General features: G+C 71.4%; 3 protein-coding genes across 4 annotated transcripts; 1 reads left to right on the top strand and 2 right to left on the bottom strand.

Annotated features, from left to right (window-relative positions):
* The first annotated feature begins 114 nt into the window (after positions 1 to 114).
* Positions 115 to 5,484, top strand: DBNDD1 (dysbindin domain containing 1). Its single transcript, XM_075433356.1, has 5 exons — positions 115 to 205; positions 1,348 to 1,458; positions 2,411 to 2,557; positions 4,066 to 4,206; positions 4,288 to 5,484. The coding sequence occupies exons 2-5, from the start codon at positions 1,410 to 1,412 to the stop codon at positions 4,446 to 4,448; spliced, it is 498 nt and encodes a 165-aa protein (XP_075289471.1). The 5' UTR covers positions 115 to 205; positions 1,348 to 1,409; the 3' UTR covers positions 4,449 to 5,484.
* Positions 5,485 to 5,542: 58 nt separating this feature from the next.
* DEF8 (differentially expressed in FDCP 8 homolog) lies at positions 5,543 to 11,337 on the bottom strand. Of its 2 annotated transcripts, XM_075433351.1 has the most exons (11): positions 11,097 to 11,334; positions 10,942 to 11,024; positions 10,700 to 10,849; positions 10,471 to 10,612; positions 10,222 to 10,386; positions 7,989 to 8,116; positions 6,914 to 7,027; positions 6,155 to 6,235; positions 5,926 to 6,066; positions 5,726 to 5,835; positions 5,543 to 5,645 (listed from the first exon to the last, which is right to left on the bottom strand). In XM_075433351.1, the coding sequence occupies exons 1-11, from the start codon at positions 11,212 to 11,214 to the stop codon at positions 5,543 to 5,545; spliced, it is 1,335 nt and encodes a 444-aa protein (XP_075289466.1). In that variant the 5' UTR covers positions 11,215 to 11,334. The 2 variants fall into 2 exon arrangements, with proteins under 2 accessions (XP_075289466.1, XP_075289465.1); XM_075433350.1 differs by having other exon boundaries at positions 10,942 to 11,337.
* A 1,319-nt stretch (positions 11,338 to 12,656) lies between these two features.
* On the bottom strand, positions 12,657 to 17,628 carry LOC104338559 (tubulin beta-3 chain). Its single transcript, XM_075433412.1, has 5 exons — positions 16,688 to 17,628; positions 15,692 to 15,833; positions 15,295 to 15,403; positions 14,209 to 14,319; positions 12,657 to 13,957 (listed from the first exon to the last, which is right to left on the bottom strand). The coding sequence occupies exons 1-5, from the start codon at positions 17,626 to 17,628 to the stop codon at positions 12,882 to 12,884; spliced, it is 2,379 nt and encodes a 792-aa protein (XP_075289527.1). The 3' UTR covers positions 12,657 to 12,881.
* Positions 17,629 to 17,731: the final 103 nt, after the last annotated feature.

Below are 17,731 nucleotides of genomic sequence, written 5' to 3'. Positions count from 1 at the left end.
GTCCCCGGGGCAAGTGGGGCCGCGCACGGTGTCCCACCCCCCCAAGCCCCGCCCACTCCCCGCCCCCAGCCCCGCCCCCGCCGCGGCGGGCAGGAGCGTGCGGGCTGCGGGCTGGCAGCGGGCCCGCCCCGCCCAGCACCGGCCCCGGCCCCGGCCCCGGCCCCTGCCCGGCCCATGGAGGTTCCGGGAGCAGCCGGCACCGCAGGTAAAGGCGGGGGGGGGGGCGGTCCGGCGCGGCCAGCACCGCGGCCCCGGGCCCGCAGCGGGCGGAACCGAGCCGGGCCCCGGGGGGGGTGCAGGGGGGGCAGAAGATGTAGGGGCGGGGTGTGCAGGGGGGTGGGTGTGCAAGGGAGGGGGTGTGCATGGGGTGGGTGTGCAAGGGGAGTGTGCAAGGGTGGGGGGTGCAGGGGGAGGTCTGCATGGCATGGGTGTGCAAGGGAAGGGGTGTGCAAGGGGTGTGTGCAAGGGTGGGGGGTGCAGGGGGTGTGTGCAAGCGGGGTCTGCAAGGGGGTGGGTGTGCAAGGTAGGAGGTGTGCAAGGGGAGTGTGCAAGGGTGGGGGATGCAGGGGGTGTGTGTGCACGGGGTGGGTGTGCAAGCAGGTGGGTGTGCAAGGGGAGTGTGCAACGGTGGGCGATGCAGGGGGTGTGTGCAAGGGGGTGGGTGTGCAAGGGGGGTGGGTGTGCAAGCGAGGGGGTGTGCAGCGAGTGTGTTCAAGGGGGTGGATGTGCAGGGGGTGTGTGCAAGGGGGTGGGTGTGCAAGGGGGGTGTACAAGGATGGGCATGCAGGAGGTATGTGCAAGGGGGGGTGTGCAAGGGAAGGGGTGTGCAGGGGGTGTGTGCAAGGGGAGCGTGCAAGGGGTGTGCGTGCAACGGGAGGTGTGCAGGGGCTGTGCTGGGGGGGTGCAGCTGTGCCCGGGGTTGGGGTGTGTGCCCGGCTGCGGGTGCCCGGGGGGGGCTGCGGGGGGCCGTGGGTGCGCGGTGGGGTGCGTGGGGCCGCGGTGAGGTTCCTGGGGTGCCGAGCAGGGAGGGGGGGTGCTGGGACAGACCCCCCTGGCGCAGCCGGAGGTGTGGGGAGCACTGGGGCGCTTGGGGCGGGGGTACCGGCCGCACTGGTGGACCCCAGCACTGGGGGGGGAAGGCTGCGGCGAGGTCCAGCGTGGCGACACCGCGGGCCCTGCCGCGGTGCCAACGCCGGCACCGGGGCCCTTCGGAAGCTGCGCGCGGCGACGCTGCCACCGGACCCGGCACCGGCCACCGGCGCGGCCGACACCGCCGAGCTCTGCGGTTTGACGTGAGTCAGCAGCGCGGCCGGTGAGCCCCTGACGCCGGCCCCGCTTCCCCGCCAGGCAGCCGGTGAGCCGGAGCGCGGCGGCGTGGCCGGCGGCGTGGCCGGCGACGCGGCGTCACCATGCAGGCGGAGGCCAGAGGGGATTTCTGCGGCGGGGACCAGCGGCCCGGTGGGTTGGGGGGGGTGTCGGGGTGGGGGGGACACAAGGCTGCCGGTGGCGGGGGTGGACGCGCTCCATACGGTGACACCGTCGCATCGCCAGGCACCGCGGCGGCACGTGGGGTGGGATGGTGGGAGTGGGGTGGGGTGGTGGGAGCGGGCAGGAGCTGGCAGCCACCGCGTCCGCCCCGGGGGGCTCTTCCCGAGCACCGGAGCGGGGTGCGGACCCCGTTTCCTGGCCGGAGGGAAGGTGCCGGAAGCACGTGGCGCCCGGTCCCACCTTTCGAGGTCGGGACGCGGCGGAGGCAGTGCCAGGGCAGGGGCACCGGCGTCCTGCGGCTCTGCGCACCCGGAATGGGAACCGAACGCTCCCAGAACGTCCCCTTCCCCATCCAGACTCCTTTGGGGTGCGGGGGGATTTCTGTCCCCCGCCGTCACCGTCCTGGGGGGAAGGAGGAGAGGCCCAGCCCATGGCGAGCCCGGTGACGGCAGCACGGTGATGGTGGGGCATGGTGGCACACGGTGCCAAGCCACGGCCGGCTTCGCCCTGCCCCACCACCGGCCCTGGGTGGGCTGGGGGCCCAGGGTGGGGGTCCCCCGGGCTCACAGCATTCCCTGCCCGCGCTCGGTGCCCGCTCAGCCCCGGCTGGGTGCCCGGCCATGACTGGTGTGCCACCACCGCGGCCACCTTGTCCCCGGGAGACAAACGCCCCTTGTCCGGGCTCCGGCACAGCCGCGCTTTTGTCTCGCCGACACAAAGGGGCTGAGCGTGGCGGGGGGCGCGGAGCTGCTGGCTGCCGGCACGGGGGGCTCTGGGCAGCTCTGCCCGTCCCCCCCCTCCCCAAGGCTCTCCCAGGGGGTCCCACTGCCCCCCATCCTGCTCAGCCGGGATGCCCCGAGAGGGTCCGTGGGGCACCGGGAGGGATCTGCTGTCACCGACGCGGCGGGTGCCGGTGTCGCAGAGCTTGGCAAGGAGATGCTGGCCCCGGACTGCCCGGCGGGGACCCCCACCCATGGGCCGGCCCAGGAGACCCCCGGAGCCCCCGCGGAGGAGCAGGGCGGCATCCCCATCCCCAGCGCCGGCCTGCTGCAGGTCACCGAGCGCAGACGTGAGTGCGGCCCTGAGCAGGCAGCCCTGCCTGTCCCGAGGGTCCCCTGCCTGTCCCCAGGGGTCTTCTGCCTGCCCTCAGGGTCCCTGCCTGTCCCCTGGGGTCTTCTGCCTGCCCCTGGGGTCCCTGACAGCCCCTGGGGTCCCCTGCCTGCCCATAGCATCTCCTGCCTGTCCCCTGGGGTCCCCTGCCTGCCCCTGGGGTCCCTGCCAGCCCCTGGGGTCCCCTGCCTGCCCCCAGGGTCTTCTGTCTGCCCCAGGGTCCCTGCCTGTCCCCTGAGGTCCCCTGTCTGCCCATAACTTCTCCTGCCTGTCCCCTGGGGTCCCTGCCTGCCCCTGGCATCCTCTGCCTGTCCCAGAGGTCCCCTGCCTGTCCCCTGGAGTCCCCTGCCTGCCCTCAGGGTCCCTGCCTGTCCCCTGCGATCTTCTCCCTGCCCCCCAGGGTCCCTAACTGCTCCTGGCATCCTCTGCTGCCCCAGGTTCCCTGCCTGTCCCCAGGGGTCTCTGCCTGCCCCTGGCATCCTCTGCCTGTCCCAGGGATCCCCTGCCTGTCCCTTGGGGTCCCTGCCTGTCCCTTGGGGTCTTCTGTCTGCCCCCCAGGGTCCCTAACTGCCCCTGGCATCCTCTGCTGTCCCGGGGATCCCCTGCCTGCCCCATGGTCTTCTGCCTGCCCCCGGGGTCCCTTGCCTGTCCCCTGGGGTCCCTGCCTGCCCATAGCATGTCCTGCCTGCCCTTGCGGTCCCCTGCCTGCCCCCGGGGTTTTCCTGGCTGCCCTCAGGGTCCCTACCTGTCCCTTGGGGTCTTCTCCCTGTCCCGCAGGGTCCCTGCCTGCTCCTGGCATCCTCTGCTGTCCCAGGGGTCCCCTGCCTGCCCCATGGTCTTCTGCCTGCTACAGGGTCCCCTGCCTGTCCCTGGGGTCCCTGCCTGCCCCTGGAATCCTCTGCTTGTTCTGGGGGTCCCCTGCCTGTCCCTTGGGGTACCTGCCAGCCCCTGGTGTCCCCTGTCTGCCTATAGCATCTCCTGCCTGTCCCCTGGGGTCCCTGCCTGCCCCTGGGGTCTTCTACCTGCCCCCGGGGTCCCTGCCTGCCCATAGCATCCCCTGCCTGCCCCCGGGGTTTTCCTGCCCTGTCCCTCAGGGTCCCTGCCTGTCCCCTGGGGTCTTCTCCGTGTCCCCCAGGTTCTCCTGCCTGTCCCTGGGGTCTTCTGCCTGCCCCCGGGGTCTTCTGCCTGCCCCTGGGGTCCCCTGCCTGCCCTCAGGGTCCCTGCCTGTTCCCTGGGGTCTTCTGTCTGCCCCAGAGTCCCTGCCTGTTCCCTGGGGTCTTCTGTCTGCCCCAGGGTCCCTGCCTGTCCCCTGGGGTCCCTGCCAGCCCCCGGCTGTCACCACCCTCACCGATCCCCTCATCCCCCTGGCTCCCTGACACCCAGCCCCCCTCACCCCCCTCCCGGGGCGCCCACCCCACCGCCCCCAGCCCAGCGCAGCCCCCCCCCCTCACCGGGGGTCTCCCGCAGAGCCCCTGAGCAGCGTCTCCTCGCTGGAGGTGCACTTCGACCTCCTGGACCTGACGGAGCTGACCGACATGTCGGACCAAGAGCTGGCCGAGGTCTTCGCCGACTCCGACGAGGAGACCGCGGCCGGGGAATCGCCCAGCGGTGAGCGAGCGAGGCCAACCTCGGCCCGTCCGTCCGTCCGGTCCGTCCGCCCGTCCCCGAGCCGTCTGTCCGTCCCCGCAGGGCTGCAGCCCCAGGCCGTGCCGCGGGCCGGTTACCTGCGCTCGCCCTCTTGGACCCGAGCGAGGGAGCAGGGCCGGGAGAAGAAACATCTCAGCGACCCGGAGATGGCACCGGGACCCCCGGACGCCTTCCTGCCCGCCGAGCGGCCGCGGGAACCCTAAGGGCTGCCCCGGCCCTGGGGGACGGACGTGGGGACCCATCGGGGGACAAAAGCCCCCGGTACCGCTGGAGCCCATCCCCACCGGGGGCTTTGGGTGGGGGGTCCCGGGGCGCAGGACTGGGGCAGCTCGCCCGATGGGTGCCCGGTTTGCGGCCTCGGCAGACATCGGGGATGTCACCGGGCAAAAAAGCCGGTGGACCGGAGCCGGTACGGCCGTGGCTCCCGGTAGCGGGGTCGGGGGGCTCCCCCCCACCCTCATGTAGCAGAGCTGTGTTCCGGTAAAAGCGACCGACGGACCACCGCCGCGGCTCTGCCCGTCTCCGTGGGGAGGGGGGCTCGGGGAAGGGGCTGGAGACCGGGGATGCTCGCCCCGCTGACGTCACAGGACGCGACCCCCACCCACCTCGGGGTTCGGGGGTCCCCATCCCGCTGCTCACCCGCCCCCGGTGCCCCCCGCCGAGCCAAAGCCGGGACACGAGAGCTGCGTTGCGCAAAGAGGCCTCGTTAACGCTACAGGGACCCCCGAGGGGGCTCGGCCCCGGAACGGTGGCGTCCGTGTTGCCGGGGTGGGGGGAACCGGGTGTTTTCCCCCAGCATCAGCAGCGTCATCCCCGTAGTGTTTGTGTTGGGGGGGCGGTTGGCAGACCCCCCCTCTGGCTCCTGCCTCCCGACCCCTGCCCAGGCCTCCGGCAGCCCGCAGGGACAGCGAGCAGCGTTCGGCTCAGCTCTCCTCCTCGCCCTCCCCGGCAGCGCCCGTCGCACCGGCTCAGCCGCAGCAGAGTGCCGGACCCCTGCCCGCGCCCCTGCCCGCGCCCCGGCCGCTGCCAGGCACGGCCGCTGCCAGGACGGTGGGAGCTGCTGCGGGTCGGTAACCGGGTCCTGGCAGCTCCCGCGGGGCTCACCCTGTCCCCAGGGAGTGGCTGGGGTCCGGCACTGTCCCCAGGGAGTGGCTGGGGTCCAGCACCGTCCGCTGCCACAGGCAGAAGGTCCCAGAGCCAGAGGCCACCGCCATCCCCAAACACCTGTGGGGCGGCCCCATCCGTCCCAGGGCCCCATGGCAGGTTGGGGGCAGCCGTGGGGCCGTGTCCCCCCAACTTAGGGCTCTGTCTCGGCGCCGGAGTCCTGGAAGAGGGACCGCTTGCGCAGGCTCAGCCGGGCGCACTTGGGGCAGGTGGTGGAGTTGTCGTAGTAGCAGTCCCTGCGGGGAGGGGACAGCGCTGGGTCACCCCCCCCCCCCAACCCGGCACCGGCTCCGGCGCCGCGTCGGCGGCTCCGTACCTGTGGAAGACGGCGGAGCAGTCGGTGCAGACGGAGGTGTGGCTGTCGAAGGGGAAGAGCACGTCGCCCTCCTTGCAGAGCTCGCAGACGAAGCCTTTCGCCTGGCAGCGCTGGAACGGGGGGCAAGAGGGTCCCAACGGTGCCCGGCCGGGACCCCACCAGCCCCCCCATGGTGTGAGCTGCAGCCGAGGCCGCCCCACCTCGCAGTCCAGCTTGATGTGCTTGGCGAAGAGCGTGTGGATCTCCGTCAGGGAGCAGCTCAGGCGCCCGGCCTCGATGTCTATCAGGTCCTGCAGCGAGTACATCTCGTCGTTCTCCACAAAGTGCTGCCGGTCCTGCAGCTGCGGGCGGACAGCCCGTCAGCACCCTACCCGGCACCCATGGCCGCCGCGCCCGGCACCCCGCGGTCCCGCCGGTGCGGGGCCTGACCTGCAGCAGCAGCCGCGCCTCCATCGCCTCCTTGCAGGTGATGAAGTAGGGCTTCATCAGCAGGATGTCCTGGCGCAGCTTCTGCGAGGGGGGGGGGGACAGGACGGAGGGGACGGGAACGAATCGTGGAATCACGGAATCGTTAAGGTTGGAGAAGTCCTCTCAGATCATCAAGTCCAACCCATCACCGCCACGCCTGCTGAACCATGTCCCCAAGTGCCACATCTACACGTTGTTTGAACCCCTCCAGGGATGGGGACCCCACCACCTCCCTGGGCAGCCTGGTCCAAGGCCTGACCGCTCTTTCAGTAAAAGAATTTTCCCAATATCCAACCTAAACCTCCCCTGACGCAACTTGAAGCCATTAATGGGATGAACGGGAATGGGACCAAGAAGAGAAAAGGGCAGAGGCCGCCGCCGTCCCCAAACGCCTGTGGGGCAGCCCCATCTGTCCCAGGGCCCCATGGCGGGTTGGGGGCAGGATGGGGACAGGGACACGGATGAGATGGCTACAGTGTGGGAATGGGGCAGGATGAGGATCAGGACAGGGCTGGGAATGGGATGGGGACAGGCTGGGGACATGGATGTGATGGGGACAAGGTCAGGCTGGGTCAAGTTCAGCCCCGTAGCGGTTCGGGCACCCTTTGCCCTGACCTTTGTGGGACCGAGCGGGTTCTGCCAGGGTCCCCCCCTCCCTCCTGCTCCACACAGCCCCTGGCTGCCCACCCTGCCGGGTCGGGGACCCCCCCCCGCGCTCACCCGGATCTCCACCAGCTCCTCCACGTAGTTGAAGAGCAGCGGGTTGATCTCCCGCAGCTTCAGCACGGGCCGCGACACCATCAGCGCCAGGTACCGCATGCTGCAGCGCGACACCTGCCCGCCCGCGGCCGTCACCCCGCGCCCAGGGCCACCGTCACCCCGCGGGCACCGGGCCGGCCCTGCTGCCACGGCTCCGGGGACCCATAGCACCACCACCCAAGGACCCCATCGCCATGACATCTCCCCCCCCAAGTGACCTCCACCCAGGGATGAAGCCCCCAGGAACCCCTGTGCCCAGAGACACGCCCCCCCCCTCCCAATGACCACCCAGGGGTGGAGCCCCCAGGGACCCCCATGGCAAGAGACAGGGTCCCCCAAGTGACCTCCACCCAGGGATGCAGCCCCCAGGGACTCCCATGGCGAGAAACAGGGTCCCTCAAGTGACCTCCACCCAGGGATGCAGCCCCCAGGGACCCCCATGCCCAAGGACCCGTCCCCCCCAAGTGACCTCCATCCAGGGATGCAGCCCCCAGGGACCCCCATGCCCAGGGACAGGGTCCCCCAAGGGACCTCTACCCACGGATGCAGCCCCCAAGGACCACCGTGCCCAGGGACCCGCCCCCCCCAAGTGACCTCCATCCAGGGATGCAGCCCCCAAGGACCCCCCATTCCCAGGGACCCGTCCCCCCCAAGTGACCTCCACCCAGGGATGCAGCCTCCAGGGACCCACGTGGCCAGAGACAGGGTCCCCCAGGGGACGTCCACCCAAGGATGCAGCCCCCAGGGACCCCCCATGCCCAAGGACAGGGTCCCTCAAGTGATCTCCACCCAAGGATGCAGCCCCCAGGGACCCCCATGCCCAGGGACAGGGTCCCCCAAGGGACCTCTACCCACGGATGCAGCCCCCAAGGACCCCCCATTCCCAGGGACCCGTCCCCCCCAAGTGACCTCCACCCAAGGATGCAGCCTCCAGAGACCCCCGTGCCCAGCGACAGGGTTCCCCAAGTGACCTCCACCCAGGTCACCTCCCCGGGACCCCGGGCACCCCCGAGCCCCCGCCCCGCGCCAGGGGCACCTTGCGGGGCTCGAAGTCCCAGTTGTGGATGGCACGGGCGGGCACGACGGCCAGGTCGTTCCAGTGGCAGCTGCTGCAGTAGTAGAGGCCGGTGTAGTCGCACTGCCGGGCCTCGCTGGGCACCCCCCCTGCGGTGGCACACGCGTGGGCACACGCGTCGGCACATGTGTCGGCACACACCATGGGACACACAGCACGCGGGGCCCCTGCGTCACCTTCTCACGCACTGCTGTCCCTCCAGCCCCACATAGCCCTGACCCCCAGCTCCCCATAGCCCTCAGCTCCCCCCCGCCCCACACACCCTCCAGCCCCACTGAGCGCCCAAGGGAGCCTATAGCCCCCCACACCCCCCAGCCCCCCCACATTCGCCAGCCCCACAAGCGCCCAAGGGAGCCCAGCCCCCCCCATCCTCCAGACCCCCAGCCCCACACAGCCCTGGTCCCCTGCTCCCCCCAGCCCCCCCCATCCTCCAGCCCCACTGAGCTCCCAAGGGAGCCTATAGCCCCCCCCATATGTCCCCAGCCCCACACAGCCCCCAAATGAGCCCAGCTCCCCCCATCCTCCAACCCCCCAGCCCCACGCAGCCCTGGTCCCCTGCTCCCTCCAGCCCCACACATCCTCCAGCCCCACCGAGCCCCCAGAGGAGCCTACAGCCCCCCCCCCAGCCCCATGCAGCCCCAAACGAGCCCAGTCCGCCACATCCTCCAGCCCCCCAGCCCCACGCAGCCCTGGTCCCCAGCTCCCCCCAGCCCCACACACCCTCCAGCCCCGCAAAGCCCCCAAGGGTGCCTGTAGCCCCACACACCCCCCAGCGCTATGCAATCCCCAAACAAGCCCAGCCCCCCACATTCCCCAGCCCCCCAGCCCCAGCCTCCAGTTCCCCCCAGCCCCACAGAGCCCCTACGTGAGCCTATAGCCCCCACCCCCAACCCCCAGCTCCACACACCCCCAGCCCCACGCAGCCCCCAAACAAGCCCAGCCCCCTACATTTCCCAGCCCCACACATCCACCAAGGGAGCCTATACCCACCCCAGCCCTCCCCAGCCCCCAAACGAGCCCAGCCCCCCACATCCCCCAGCCCCATGCAACCCCCCACATCCTCCAGCCCCCCAGCCCCACACAGCCCTGGTTCCCAGCTCCCCCCAGCCCCACACATTCTCCAGCCCCATCGAGTGCCCAAGGGAGCCTACAGCCCCCCCCAGCCACATGCAGCCCCCAAATGAGCCCACCCCCCACATTCCCCAGCCCCCCAGTCCCAGTCTCCAGCTCCCTCCAGCCCCATAGAGCCCCCACGTGAGCCTATAGCCCCCCACCCCCAACCCCCAGCTCCACACACCCCCAGCCCCACGCAGCCCCCAAACAAGCCCAGCCCCCTACATTCCCCAGCCCCACACATCCACCAAGGGAGCCTATACCCCCCCAGCCTTCCCCCGCCCCACGCAGCCCCCAAACGAGCCCAGCCCCCCACATCCCCCAGCCCCATGCAGCCCCCCACACTCCCCAGCTCCCTACATCTTCCAGCCCCACAAAATACCCAAGGGAGCCTATAGCCCCCCCCACCCCCCAGCCCCACGCAGCCCCCAGACGAGCCCCAGCCCCCCACACTCCCCAGCCCCACACACCCTCCAACCCCACGCAGCCCCCAAGGGAGCCTATACCCCCCACCACAGCCCTCCCCAGCCCCACGCAGCCCCTAAATGAGCCAGCCCCCCACATGCCCCAGCTCCCCAGCCCCAGCCCCACACATCCTCCATCCCCACAAAACCCCCACTGGAGCCTATACCCCCCCCAGCCCTCCCCAGCCCCAAGCAGCCCCCAAACGAGCCCAGCGCCCCACATTCCTCAGCTCCCCAGCCCCCAGCCCCCAGCTCCCCCCAGCCCCACACATCCTCCAGCCCCGCAAAGCCCCCACTGGACCCTATAGCCCCCCCCACCCCCCAGCCCCACGCAGCCCCCAGACGAGCCCCAGCCCCCCACATTCCCCAGCCTCAGCCCCCAGCCCCACGCATCCTCCAGCCCCGCAAAACCCCCACTGGAGCCTATAGCCCCCCGCAGCCCTCCCCAGCCCCAAGCAGCCCCCAAACGAGCCCAGCGCCCCACATTCCCCAGCTCCTCAGCCCCCAGCTCCCCCCAGCCCCACGCATCCTCCAGCCCTGCAAAGCCTCCACTGGAGCCTATAGCCCCCCACACCCCCCAGCCCCCCACAGCCCCCAGCCCCCCGCAGCAGCCTCACGGAGGGACACGGGGGTGCGGCACTCGGCGCAGCGGTAGTCCTGGCTGTCCAGCCCGCTCTCGGGGCAGATGCTGAGCTGGTACTCGGCCTGATGGCTCACCTTGGCCCGCACGCAGGGCTTGCTCACCAGCGGCAGGCACTTGCTGTGGCACCGGTAGTAGCACCCTGGGGTGGGGGGTGACACGGGTGGGCGTCAGCGCGGGGATGGGGATGCGGGACGGGGCGGGGGGTGGGCTGTCCCGGCCCCACCTGTGCAGGTGTACCAGGTCTGGATGAGGCCCCAGATGATGGTGCTGCACTTGTCGCACATCTGCTTCACGCTCTTGCTCTTCTCCTTGTAGAAGCGATGCTCCAGGACCACCCGGATGTTGGGCTCGTCCTCGCCGGGGTCCTGCGGAGGATGGAAAGGGGGGGGTGGGGTGTCAGTGTGGTCCCCTCCCCGGTCACGGAGACCCCCCCACACACACCCTGGTCCCACCTTCAGCTCCTGCAGCTTGAGGCGGAGGTGGATGAGCCGCACCACCGCGTCCTTCTGCCGCTCCGACTGCTCGGGCAGCGCCAGGATGGCCCGCTTGCACTCCTCGATGGCGCGGCGCAGCTGCGGCACGTCCGACGCCAGCAGCAGGCCCTGAAGAGGAGGAGGAAGAGGAGGAAGAGGAGCTGGAAGCCCCCCCCCCAGCCCCACAAGAAACCCCCCCCACCCCCCCCAGCCCCACTCACGACGGGGCGGGAGAAGTGGTCCTCGGCCAGGCCCAGGTCCAGCGCGCCCTCGGGGTCCCCCGGGGATGGATCCGGTCGCCGGGCTGCAAAGCGGGGGGTGATGCCGTGGGGAGGGGGGGGTCGGCGCCCACCGGGGACCGGGGTTCGATACCCACCTGGGGCGGGGGGAGGGGGGGGAGCCCCCCCGTCGGGGCGGTCCTGCTGCTCGGGGGTCTTGTTGAAGGGGTTGAGGTGGGCCTGGCGGAAGCGGGCCAGCCGCTCGTCCGACGCCATGGCAGCCCGCCCTGCGGGACGCCGGCCGCCGCCTTCAGCCACCCGCCGGTAACCGGCCCCGGCGGATAAACCCGTCCCTCCGCCTCCCGCGGCCCCCGCCCTGCCCCGCTGTCACCGCCCGGCTCGGCCCACGGCCACCCCGTCCCGCCGGCGCAGCCCCCCCCGCACCCCCGCCATCGCGCAGCGCCGCGCTCCCCGCACCCGGCCCCCGGTACCGGCCCCCGCCCACCAGGGGGCAGCGCCCCCGCCCCGCTCACCGCAGCGCCGCCCGCCCCGCCCCGCCTCGCCCCGCCCCCCCGCCGCCTCGCCCCGCCCCCCGCCGCCGGGCCGCCCCGCCCTGCCGCCCTGCCGCCCCCTGCCGGCCGGCGGACCGCACCGCGCCAGGGTGGGGCACGGGCCCGATCCCCGGAGCTCGGTCCGCGGGCCCGGAGCCGCCGCGGCCCCGCAGCCCCCCGTCTCCGTCCGCTGAGCCGTGCCCGAGGCCTCAGCCCCGGAGCCCCCAGACCCAGTGCCCCCGGTCCCCAGAGCCCCCAGCCCCACCATCCTTCGTCCCTGTAGCCCCCAGCCCCATTGTCCTTTGTCCCCATAGCCCCCAGCCCCATTGTCCTTTGTCCTTACAGCCCTCAGCCCCATTGTCCCCAGGGCCCCCAGCCCCATTGTCCCCAGAGCCCCCAGCCCCATTTTCCCTCGTCCGCATAGCCCCCAGCCCCATCATCCTTTGTCCTTACAGCCCCCAGCCCCATTGTCCCTCCTCCCCATGGCCCCCAGCCCCATTGTCCCTTGTCCCCATCATCCTTTGTCCTTACAGCCCCCAGCCCAGTAGTCCCTTGTCCCCATAGCCCCCAGCCCCATAGTCCCTAGCCCTATAGCCCCCAACCTCAAAGCACCCGGCTCCAGAGCCCCCCCAGCCCAGCCCCTCTCCCCTCACCCACAGAGGGGCACAGGGACCCGCCAGGAGGGGGCTGCAGCCCCATGGCAGCAGAGCCTGGCCCCCCCCACCCTGGGGGTCCCCAGAGCCGGGGGGCTCTTCCAGCTGTCTGGGATGGAGGTGCCCTGGGCCTACCCCCCCTTAAAGCCACGCACCCGCCCAGCCAAGGGGAGCACCCTGGGGTCTGTGCCCCCGCCTCGGTTGGGGGGAGAAGGGGCCAACGCTGTCCTGGCACAGGGAGGGGGCAGCCACCCCCTCCCCACCTCAGCAGGGAGCAGGGGGGCATTGGGGACAAAGAAGCTGGGTGAGGTGGCACCTGCACCCCCAGCCCCAGGGGGGGTAGGACGGGGGGTGAGGGGATGCCCTGGGGACAGGCACTGCCTGGGAGGGGACCAGGGCTTGGGCACGGCCCCCCTGGGCACACGGGGTCCCCAAGTTCATGGGAAGGGCTGGGGGGTCGAGCCCCCAGCAGAAGGTCCCTGTCCCCACCCCTCCAGGAGCCGCAGACAGGTGGTATCTGGACAGCAATAAATTTATTAAGTATTCAAAAAAAATAATAGACACGAACCAGTAAAAAACGAAAAGGGGGGAGGGTGAAAGGCGGGGGGCCGAGCCGGCTCAGGGGGGGACGATGGGGTCAGGAGACACCGAAGGGACACGCGGGGGGAGCCCGGCTGGGGGGCGGCAGCATGAAGCCGGGGGGGGGGGGGTCTGCGGGCGGCAGGGGGGGCATCGGGCATCACTTGGCGCCCTGCGCCTCCGACTCCTCCTCGTCGTCCTCGTACATCTCGCCCTCCTCCTCGGCCGTGGCGTCCTGGTACTGCTGGTACTCGGACACCAGGTCGTTCATGTTGCTCTCGGCCTCGGTGAACTCCATCTCGTCCATCCCCTCGCCCGTGTACCAGTGGAGGAAGGCCTTGCGGCGGAACATGGCGGTGAACTGCTCCGAGATGCGCTTGAAGAGCTCCTGGATGGCCGTGCTGTTGCCGATGAAGGTGGAGGACATCTTCAGCCCCCGGGGAGGGATGTCGCAGACGGCCACCTTGACGTTGTTGGGGATCCACTCCACGAAGTAGGAGCTGTTCTTGCTCTGGATGGCCAACATCTGCTCGTCCACCTCCTTCATGGACATGCGGCCCCGGAAGACGGTGGCCACGGTGAGGTAGCGGCCATGGCGGGGGTCGCAGGCGGCCATCATGTTCTTGGCGTCAAACATCTGCTGGGTGAGCTCGGGGACGGTGAGGGCACGGTACTGCTGGCTGCCGCGGGCCGTCAGCGGGGCAAAGCCCGGCATGAAGAAGTGGAGACGTGGGAAGGGCACCATGTTGACGGCCAGCTTGCGGAGGTCGGCGTTGAGCTGGCCGGGGAAGCGGAGGGAGGTGGTGACGCCGCTCATGGTGGCCGAGACGAGGTGGTTGAGGTCGCCGTAGGTTGGGGTGGCCAGCTTGAGGGTGCGGAAGCAGATGTCGTAGAGCGCTTCGTTATCGATGCAGTAGGTCTCGTCCGTGTTCTCCACCAGCTGGTGGATGGAGAGCGTGGCGTTGTAGGGCTCCACCACCGTGTCCGACACCTTGGGGGACGGCACCACGCTGAAAGTGTTCATGATGCGGTCGGGATACTCCTCCCGCACCTTGCTGATGAGGAGGGTGCCCATGCCGGAGCCGGTGCCGCCGCCCAGCGAGTGGGTCAGCTGGAAGCCCTGCAGGCAGTCGCAGTTCTCGCACTCCTTCCGCACCACGTCCAGCACCGAGTCCACCAGCTCGGCCCCCTCCGTGTAGTGACCCTTGGCCCAGTTGTTCCCGGCCCCGCTCTGCCCTGCCATGGGGGGGGAAAAATAAAAACGATGGAGCCGGTGACCGCCGGCACCCCCCACGCCGGGGACGGGCGCTGCCGCCGGCGGCGTCGGCGAGATCTGACGCCGGGGCGGGGTGGGAAGCGGGAACCGCAGAGGTCTGGCACTGTGCCGGGCCCCGCGGCGCGGGCGGGGATGCGCCCGCCGAGGGCGACGGCGCGGGAGGGGTCCGGGGACGCGGGGCGACGGCGTCCCCCCTCCCCGGGGAACCTACCGAAGATGAAGTTGTCGGGGCGGAAGAGGTGGCCGAAGGCACCCGAGCGCACGCTGTCCATCGTCCCCGGCTCCAGGTCCACCAGGATGGCGCGAGGCACGTACTTGTGAGCTGCGAGAGACCCCGTGTCGGGGGGGGGGACCTGACGGACCCCCCCTCCCCACCCTGGGAGTGTCCCCCCGGACCCTGCAGGGTCCTACGGGGCTGGGGGTGCGCGTGGCCGTGCCCCACAAACATGGGGTCCCTGTGGGGCTGGGTGTACACGGGTGGCCCCCCCACTCTGCAGGGTCACACGGGGCTGGGTGAATGTGTGCCCCCCCCTCCCATGTCCTCGGGGGTCCCATGGGGTTGGGTGAAGGTGTGTGTCCCCCCCAAGCACCCTCAGGGGTCCCACGGGGCTGGCTGAAGCTGTGCCCCCTCCCCAACACCCTCAGGGGACCCATGGGGCTGGGTGCACATGTCCCCCCCCCAGTACCCTCAGGGGACCCATGGGGCTGGGTGCACGTGTCCACCCCCCAGTACCCTCGGGGGTCCCACGGGGCTGGGTGCACATGTGTGTGTGTCCCCCCCCATGCCCTTGGGGGTCCCACAGGGCTGGGTGCCCATGTCATGTCCCCTCCCAGAGCACAGGGTGCCTGTGTGTGTCCCCTCCCCCCCACTGCAGGGTCTCACAGGGCTGGCTGCACATGTAGTGTGTCCCCCCCGCCCCCCCCCAAACCATGGGGTCCCACAGGTCTGGGTGCAGCCTTCTCCCCCCACACAGTGCGGGGGTCCCACGGGGCTGGGCACACATGTGTCCACCCCTTGGGGACCCTGTGCTCTGGGGGGGGACGTGGCACGTGCACCCATCTCCATGGGACCCCGCGGTGGGGGGGCTGACACGTTCCCCCCCCCCCCCCGAGCCCCCCAGGGCGGGCACACCTATCTGACCCCTCCAGGGCACAGTGGGGCGGGTGCATGCCTCTGCCCCCCCCCCACCCCAGCAGCCCCAGGACTTGCCTGCACCCGGGGGGGATGGATAGGGGGTCCCCCCCGCGGGCTCAGGGTTTGGGGGGGGGGTTTCCCCGGGGGGGGGGCGTCTCTTACAGGAGGCTTCATTGTAGTAGACGCTGATGCGCTCCAGCTGCAGGTCGGAGTCGCCCACGTAGTTGCCGCTGGGGTCGATGCCGTGCTCGTCGCTGATCACCTCCCAGAACTGGGGGGGGGGACAGGGCTCAGCGGGGAGTGGGGGACACACGGGGACCCCCGGGCGGGGCGGGGCGGGGCCGGGGGCGCGCCCCCTGCCGGCGGGGCGCGGCGCCGGGCGGGCGCTGTCCGCGGTGCTGACGGGCGGCGGACAAAGGATGGGGGGGGGGGGGCGATTCTTTGTCCGCCCGGTGCGGCGGGACCGGGGGAAAGGGGCGGGGGGGGGGGGGAAGCGGCGGCGGATGTGGGGGGTCTTTGTCCGCCGCCCGGGTGCGGGGCGGTGCGGGGCCGCCGTTACCTTGGCGCCGATCTGGTTGCCGCATTGCCCCGCCTGGATGTGGACGATCTCCCTCATGGCGCTGCCGGAGCACGGGAAACGGGAGCCGGGAGCGGGAGCGGCACCGGGAGCGCGGGGGGGGAGGCCCCGCCGCCGCCTCCTCCTTTATAGGAGCCTCGCGCCGCACCGGGCCGCCCGCTGACGTCACCGCCGCCCCGCAGCCAATCGCCGGCCGCCGCCGCCGCAGCGCTGCAACAACCCTGCGGCACCGGCGCCGCCGCCCCGCCCCCCCCCCCCCGGACACCCGGCGGCTCGCGGACCCCCGGCGGGGGAGGGGACCCCTGCACCCGGGGGGGGTACCCCCTTGGCGCGGGGGGGGGGACCCCGGTACCCGCGGGGGGGGGGGGCGGGGACCACCCGGGCACGGCGGGAGCATCCCGGGGCGGTGGCGGGGGGGGGGGAGGGGAGGGGGGGGAAAGGGGGGGGGCACCCGACCCCGCGCTCCACTCCGGAGGGGGGGGAACAGCGCCCGGAGGGGCCGTCCCGGGGGGTCGCAGGAGCCGGGAGCCCCCCCGGGGAGCGGAGCGGGCGGTGGCCGAGAACAAAGGCGGGGGGGGGGGGGGGCCCTTTGTGCGGGGCGGTCCCGGCTGCGACCCCCGCCCGGCCCGGCCCCCCCCACCCGGGGCTGCTCCAGCGGTCCCACCGGTCCATCACGGTCCCCGAGGCCCGAGAGCGGCAACCGGGAGCCTCGAATAAACGGTGGGGCCGGGAAGGGCAGACCCCCCCCGCACCCACCCACCCACCCACCTCGGGGGGCTGCATGGCGGTGCCAGCCACAGCGTCACTGCAAAGAGCCTTTATTGGGTGCCGCGAGCCCGTCAGCGTGGGTCGGGGGGACGCCCCGCGGTGCGTCCCGTCTGTCCGTCCGTCTGTCCGTCCGTCCCGCAGCGGGACGCCGTTCCCCGAGTCCCGTCCTGTCCGTCCATGTGTCCGTCCGTCCCGCGTCCCGCTACCTACCAGGAGCACGTCACCACCTCCCGCAGCGTCCGCCGCAGCTCCCGGCTCCGGAAAGCGTAGATGAGGGGGTCAACCAGCGAGTTGCAGATGATGAGGATGAGGAAGAGGTTGAAGTGGTTGAAGAAGCAGGTGCAGAAGGGGTCGGTGGGGCAGGTGACAATGAGGATGAGGTGGAAGAAGAAGGGCCCCCAGCAGATGAAGAAGACACCCAGGAGGATGGTGAGCGTGACGGCTCCCTTCAGGCTGCCGCTGCGGTAGGCGGTGGGCCGCTTCTGCTGGCTGGAGATGCTGCGGAGGTGATGGCGGGCCAGGGCAAACATGTGGACGTAGAGCACCAGCATCAAGACCAGCATGAAGAGGAAGAAGCCGATGAGGCAGAGGAGGACGGCGTTGTTGCGGTAGTAGGTGATGAAGACGGTGCTGGAGACGGTACTGGTTAGCCAGACGCCGGCCATGGTCCCCACGGCCCGTCGCAGCGTCATGATGCTGTGGTAGCGCAGCGGGTAGAAAATGGTGATGTAGCGGTCCACGGCGATGACCCCCAGGAAGGAGAGGGAGGACACGACGGAGCTGCAGAAGAGCACGTCGGCGACCTTGTCCATGTGGCGGACGACGCTGGCGCGGATCGCCAGCGCGCCGTGCTCCATCAGCAGCACGAAGAGCGTCTCCGCCAGGTTGCTGACGCTCACCAGCATGTCGGAGACGGCCAGGCAGCAGATGAAGTAGTACATGGGCGAGTGCAGGTTCCTGTTCTTCAGGATGGCGGCCACCACCAGCAGGTTCTCCACCAGGCTCACCAGCCCCAGCGCGAGGAAGAGCTCGCTGGGGACCTCAAGCCCCTGGCACCAGGCTTCGCCGGCCCCGGTCGTGGCGTTGCTCTGGTTGCCCTCGCTGCTGTTCCAGGGCTTGCGCAGCAGGCGCAGGGGGGCCAGCGTCGACATGGCCCCCACCTCAACACCAAGGACCCCTCCCCCCTCCCCCGAGCCCCCGGGACCCCCCGCAGTTGCCTGCAGACCCCCTGAAACCCCAGCCCACCCTGCCAGC

This window comes from Opisthocomus hoazin, chromosome 12 (genome assembly GCF_030867145.1).
Source record: "Opisthocomus hoazin isolate bOpiHoa1 chromosome 12, bOpiHoa1.hap1, whole genome shotgun sequence".
NCBI lineage: Eukaryota > Metazoa > Chordata > Aves > Opisthocomiformes > Opisthocomidae > Opisthocomus > Opisthocomus hoazin.
Note: the sequence above shows the minus strand (reverse complement) of the source record. Positions and strands in the feature narration are given on the sequence as shown.

Coding starts and splice junctions, on each gene's coding strand:
- DBNDD1 (XM_075433356.1), top strand. CDS start 1,410: ATGCAGGCGGAGGCCAGAGGGGATTTCTGCGGCGGGGACCAGCGGCCC. Junction 2,558..4,065: donor GCAGGTCACCGAGCGCAGAC/GTGAGTGCGGCC, acceptor GGTCTCCCGCAG/AGCCCCTGAGCAGCGTCTCC. Junction 4,207..4,287: donor GGCCGGGGAATCGCCCAGCG/GTGAGCGAGCGA, acceptor CCGTCCCCGCAG/GGCTGCAGCCCCAGGCCGTG.
- DEF8 (XM_075433350.1), bottom strand. CDS start 11,214: ATGGCGTCGGACGAGCGGCTGGCCCGCTTCCGCCAGGCCCACCTCAAC. Junction 6,067..6,154: donor AGGCGCGGCTGCTGCTGCAG/GTCAGGCCCCGC, acceptor GTCCGCCCGCAG/CTGCAGGACCGGCAGCACTT. Junction 5,646..5,725: donor TGCTCCGCCGTCTTCCACAG/GTACGGAGCCGC, acceptor CCCTCCCCGCAG/GGACTGCTACTACGACAACT.
- LOC104338559 (XM_075433412.1), bottom strand. CDS start 17,628: ATGTCGACGCTGGCCCCCCTGCGCCTGCTGCGCAAGCCCTGGAACAGC. Junction 15,834..16,687: donor GAGGTGGTGACGTGCTCCTG/GTAGGTAGCGGG, acceptor GCTCCTATAAAG/GAGGAGGCGGCGGCGGGGCC. Junction 15,404..15,691: donor GCAACCAGATCGGCGCCAAG/GTAACGGCGGCC, acceptor CCCCCCCCCCAG/TTCTGGGAGGTGATCAGCGA.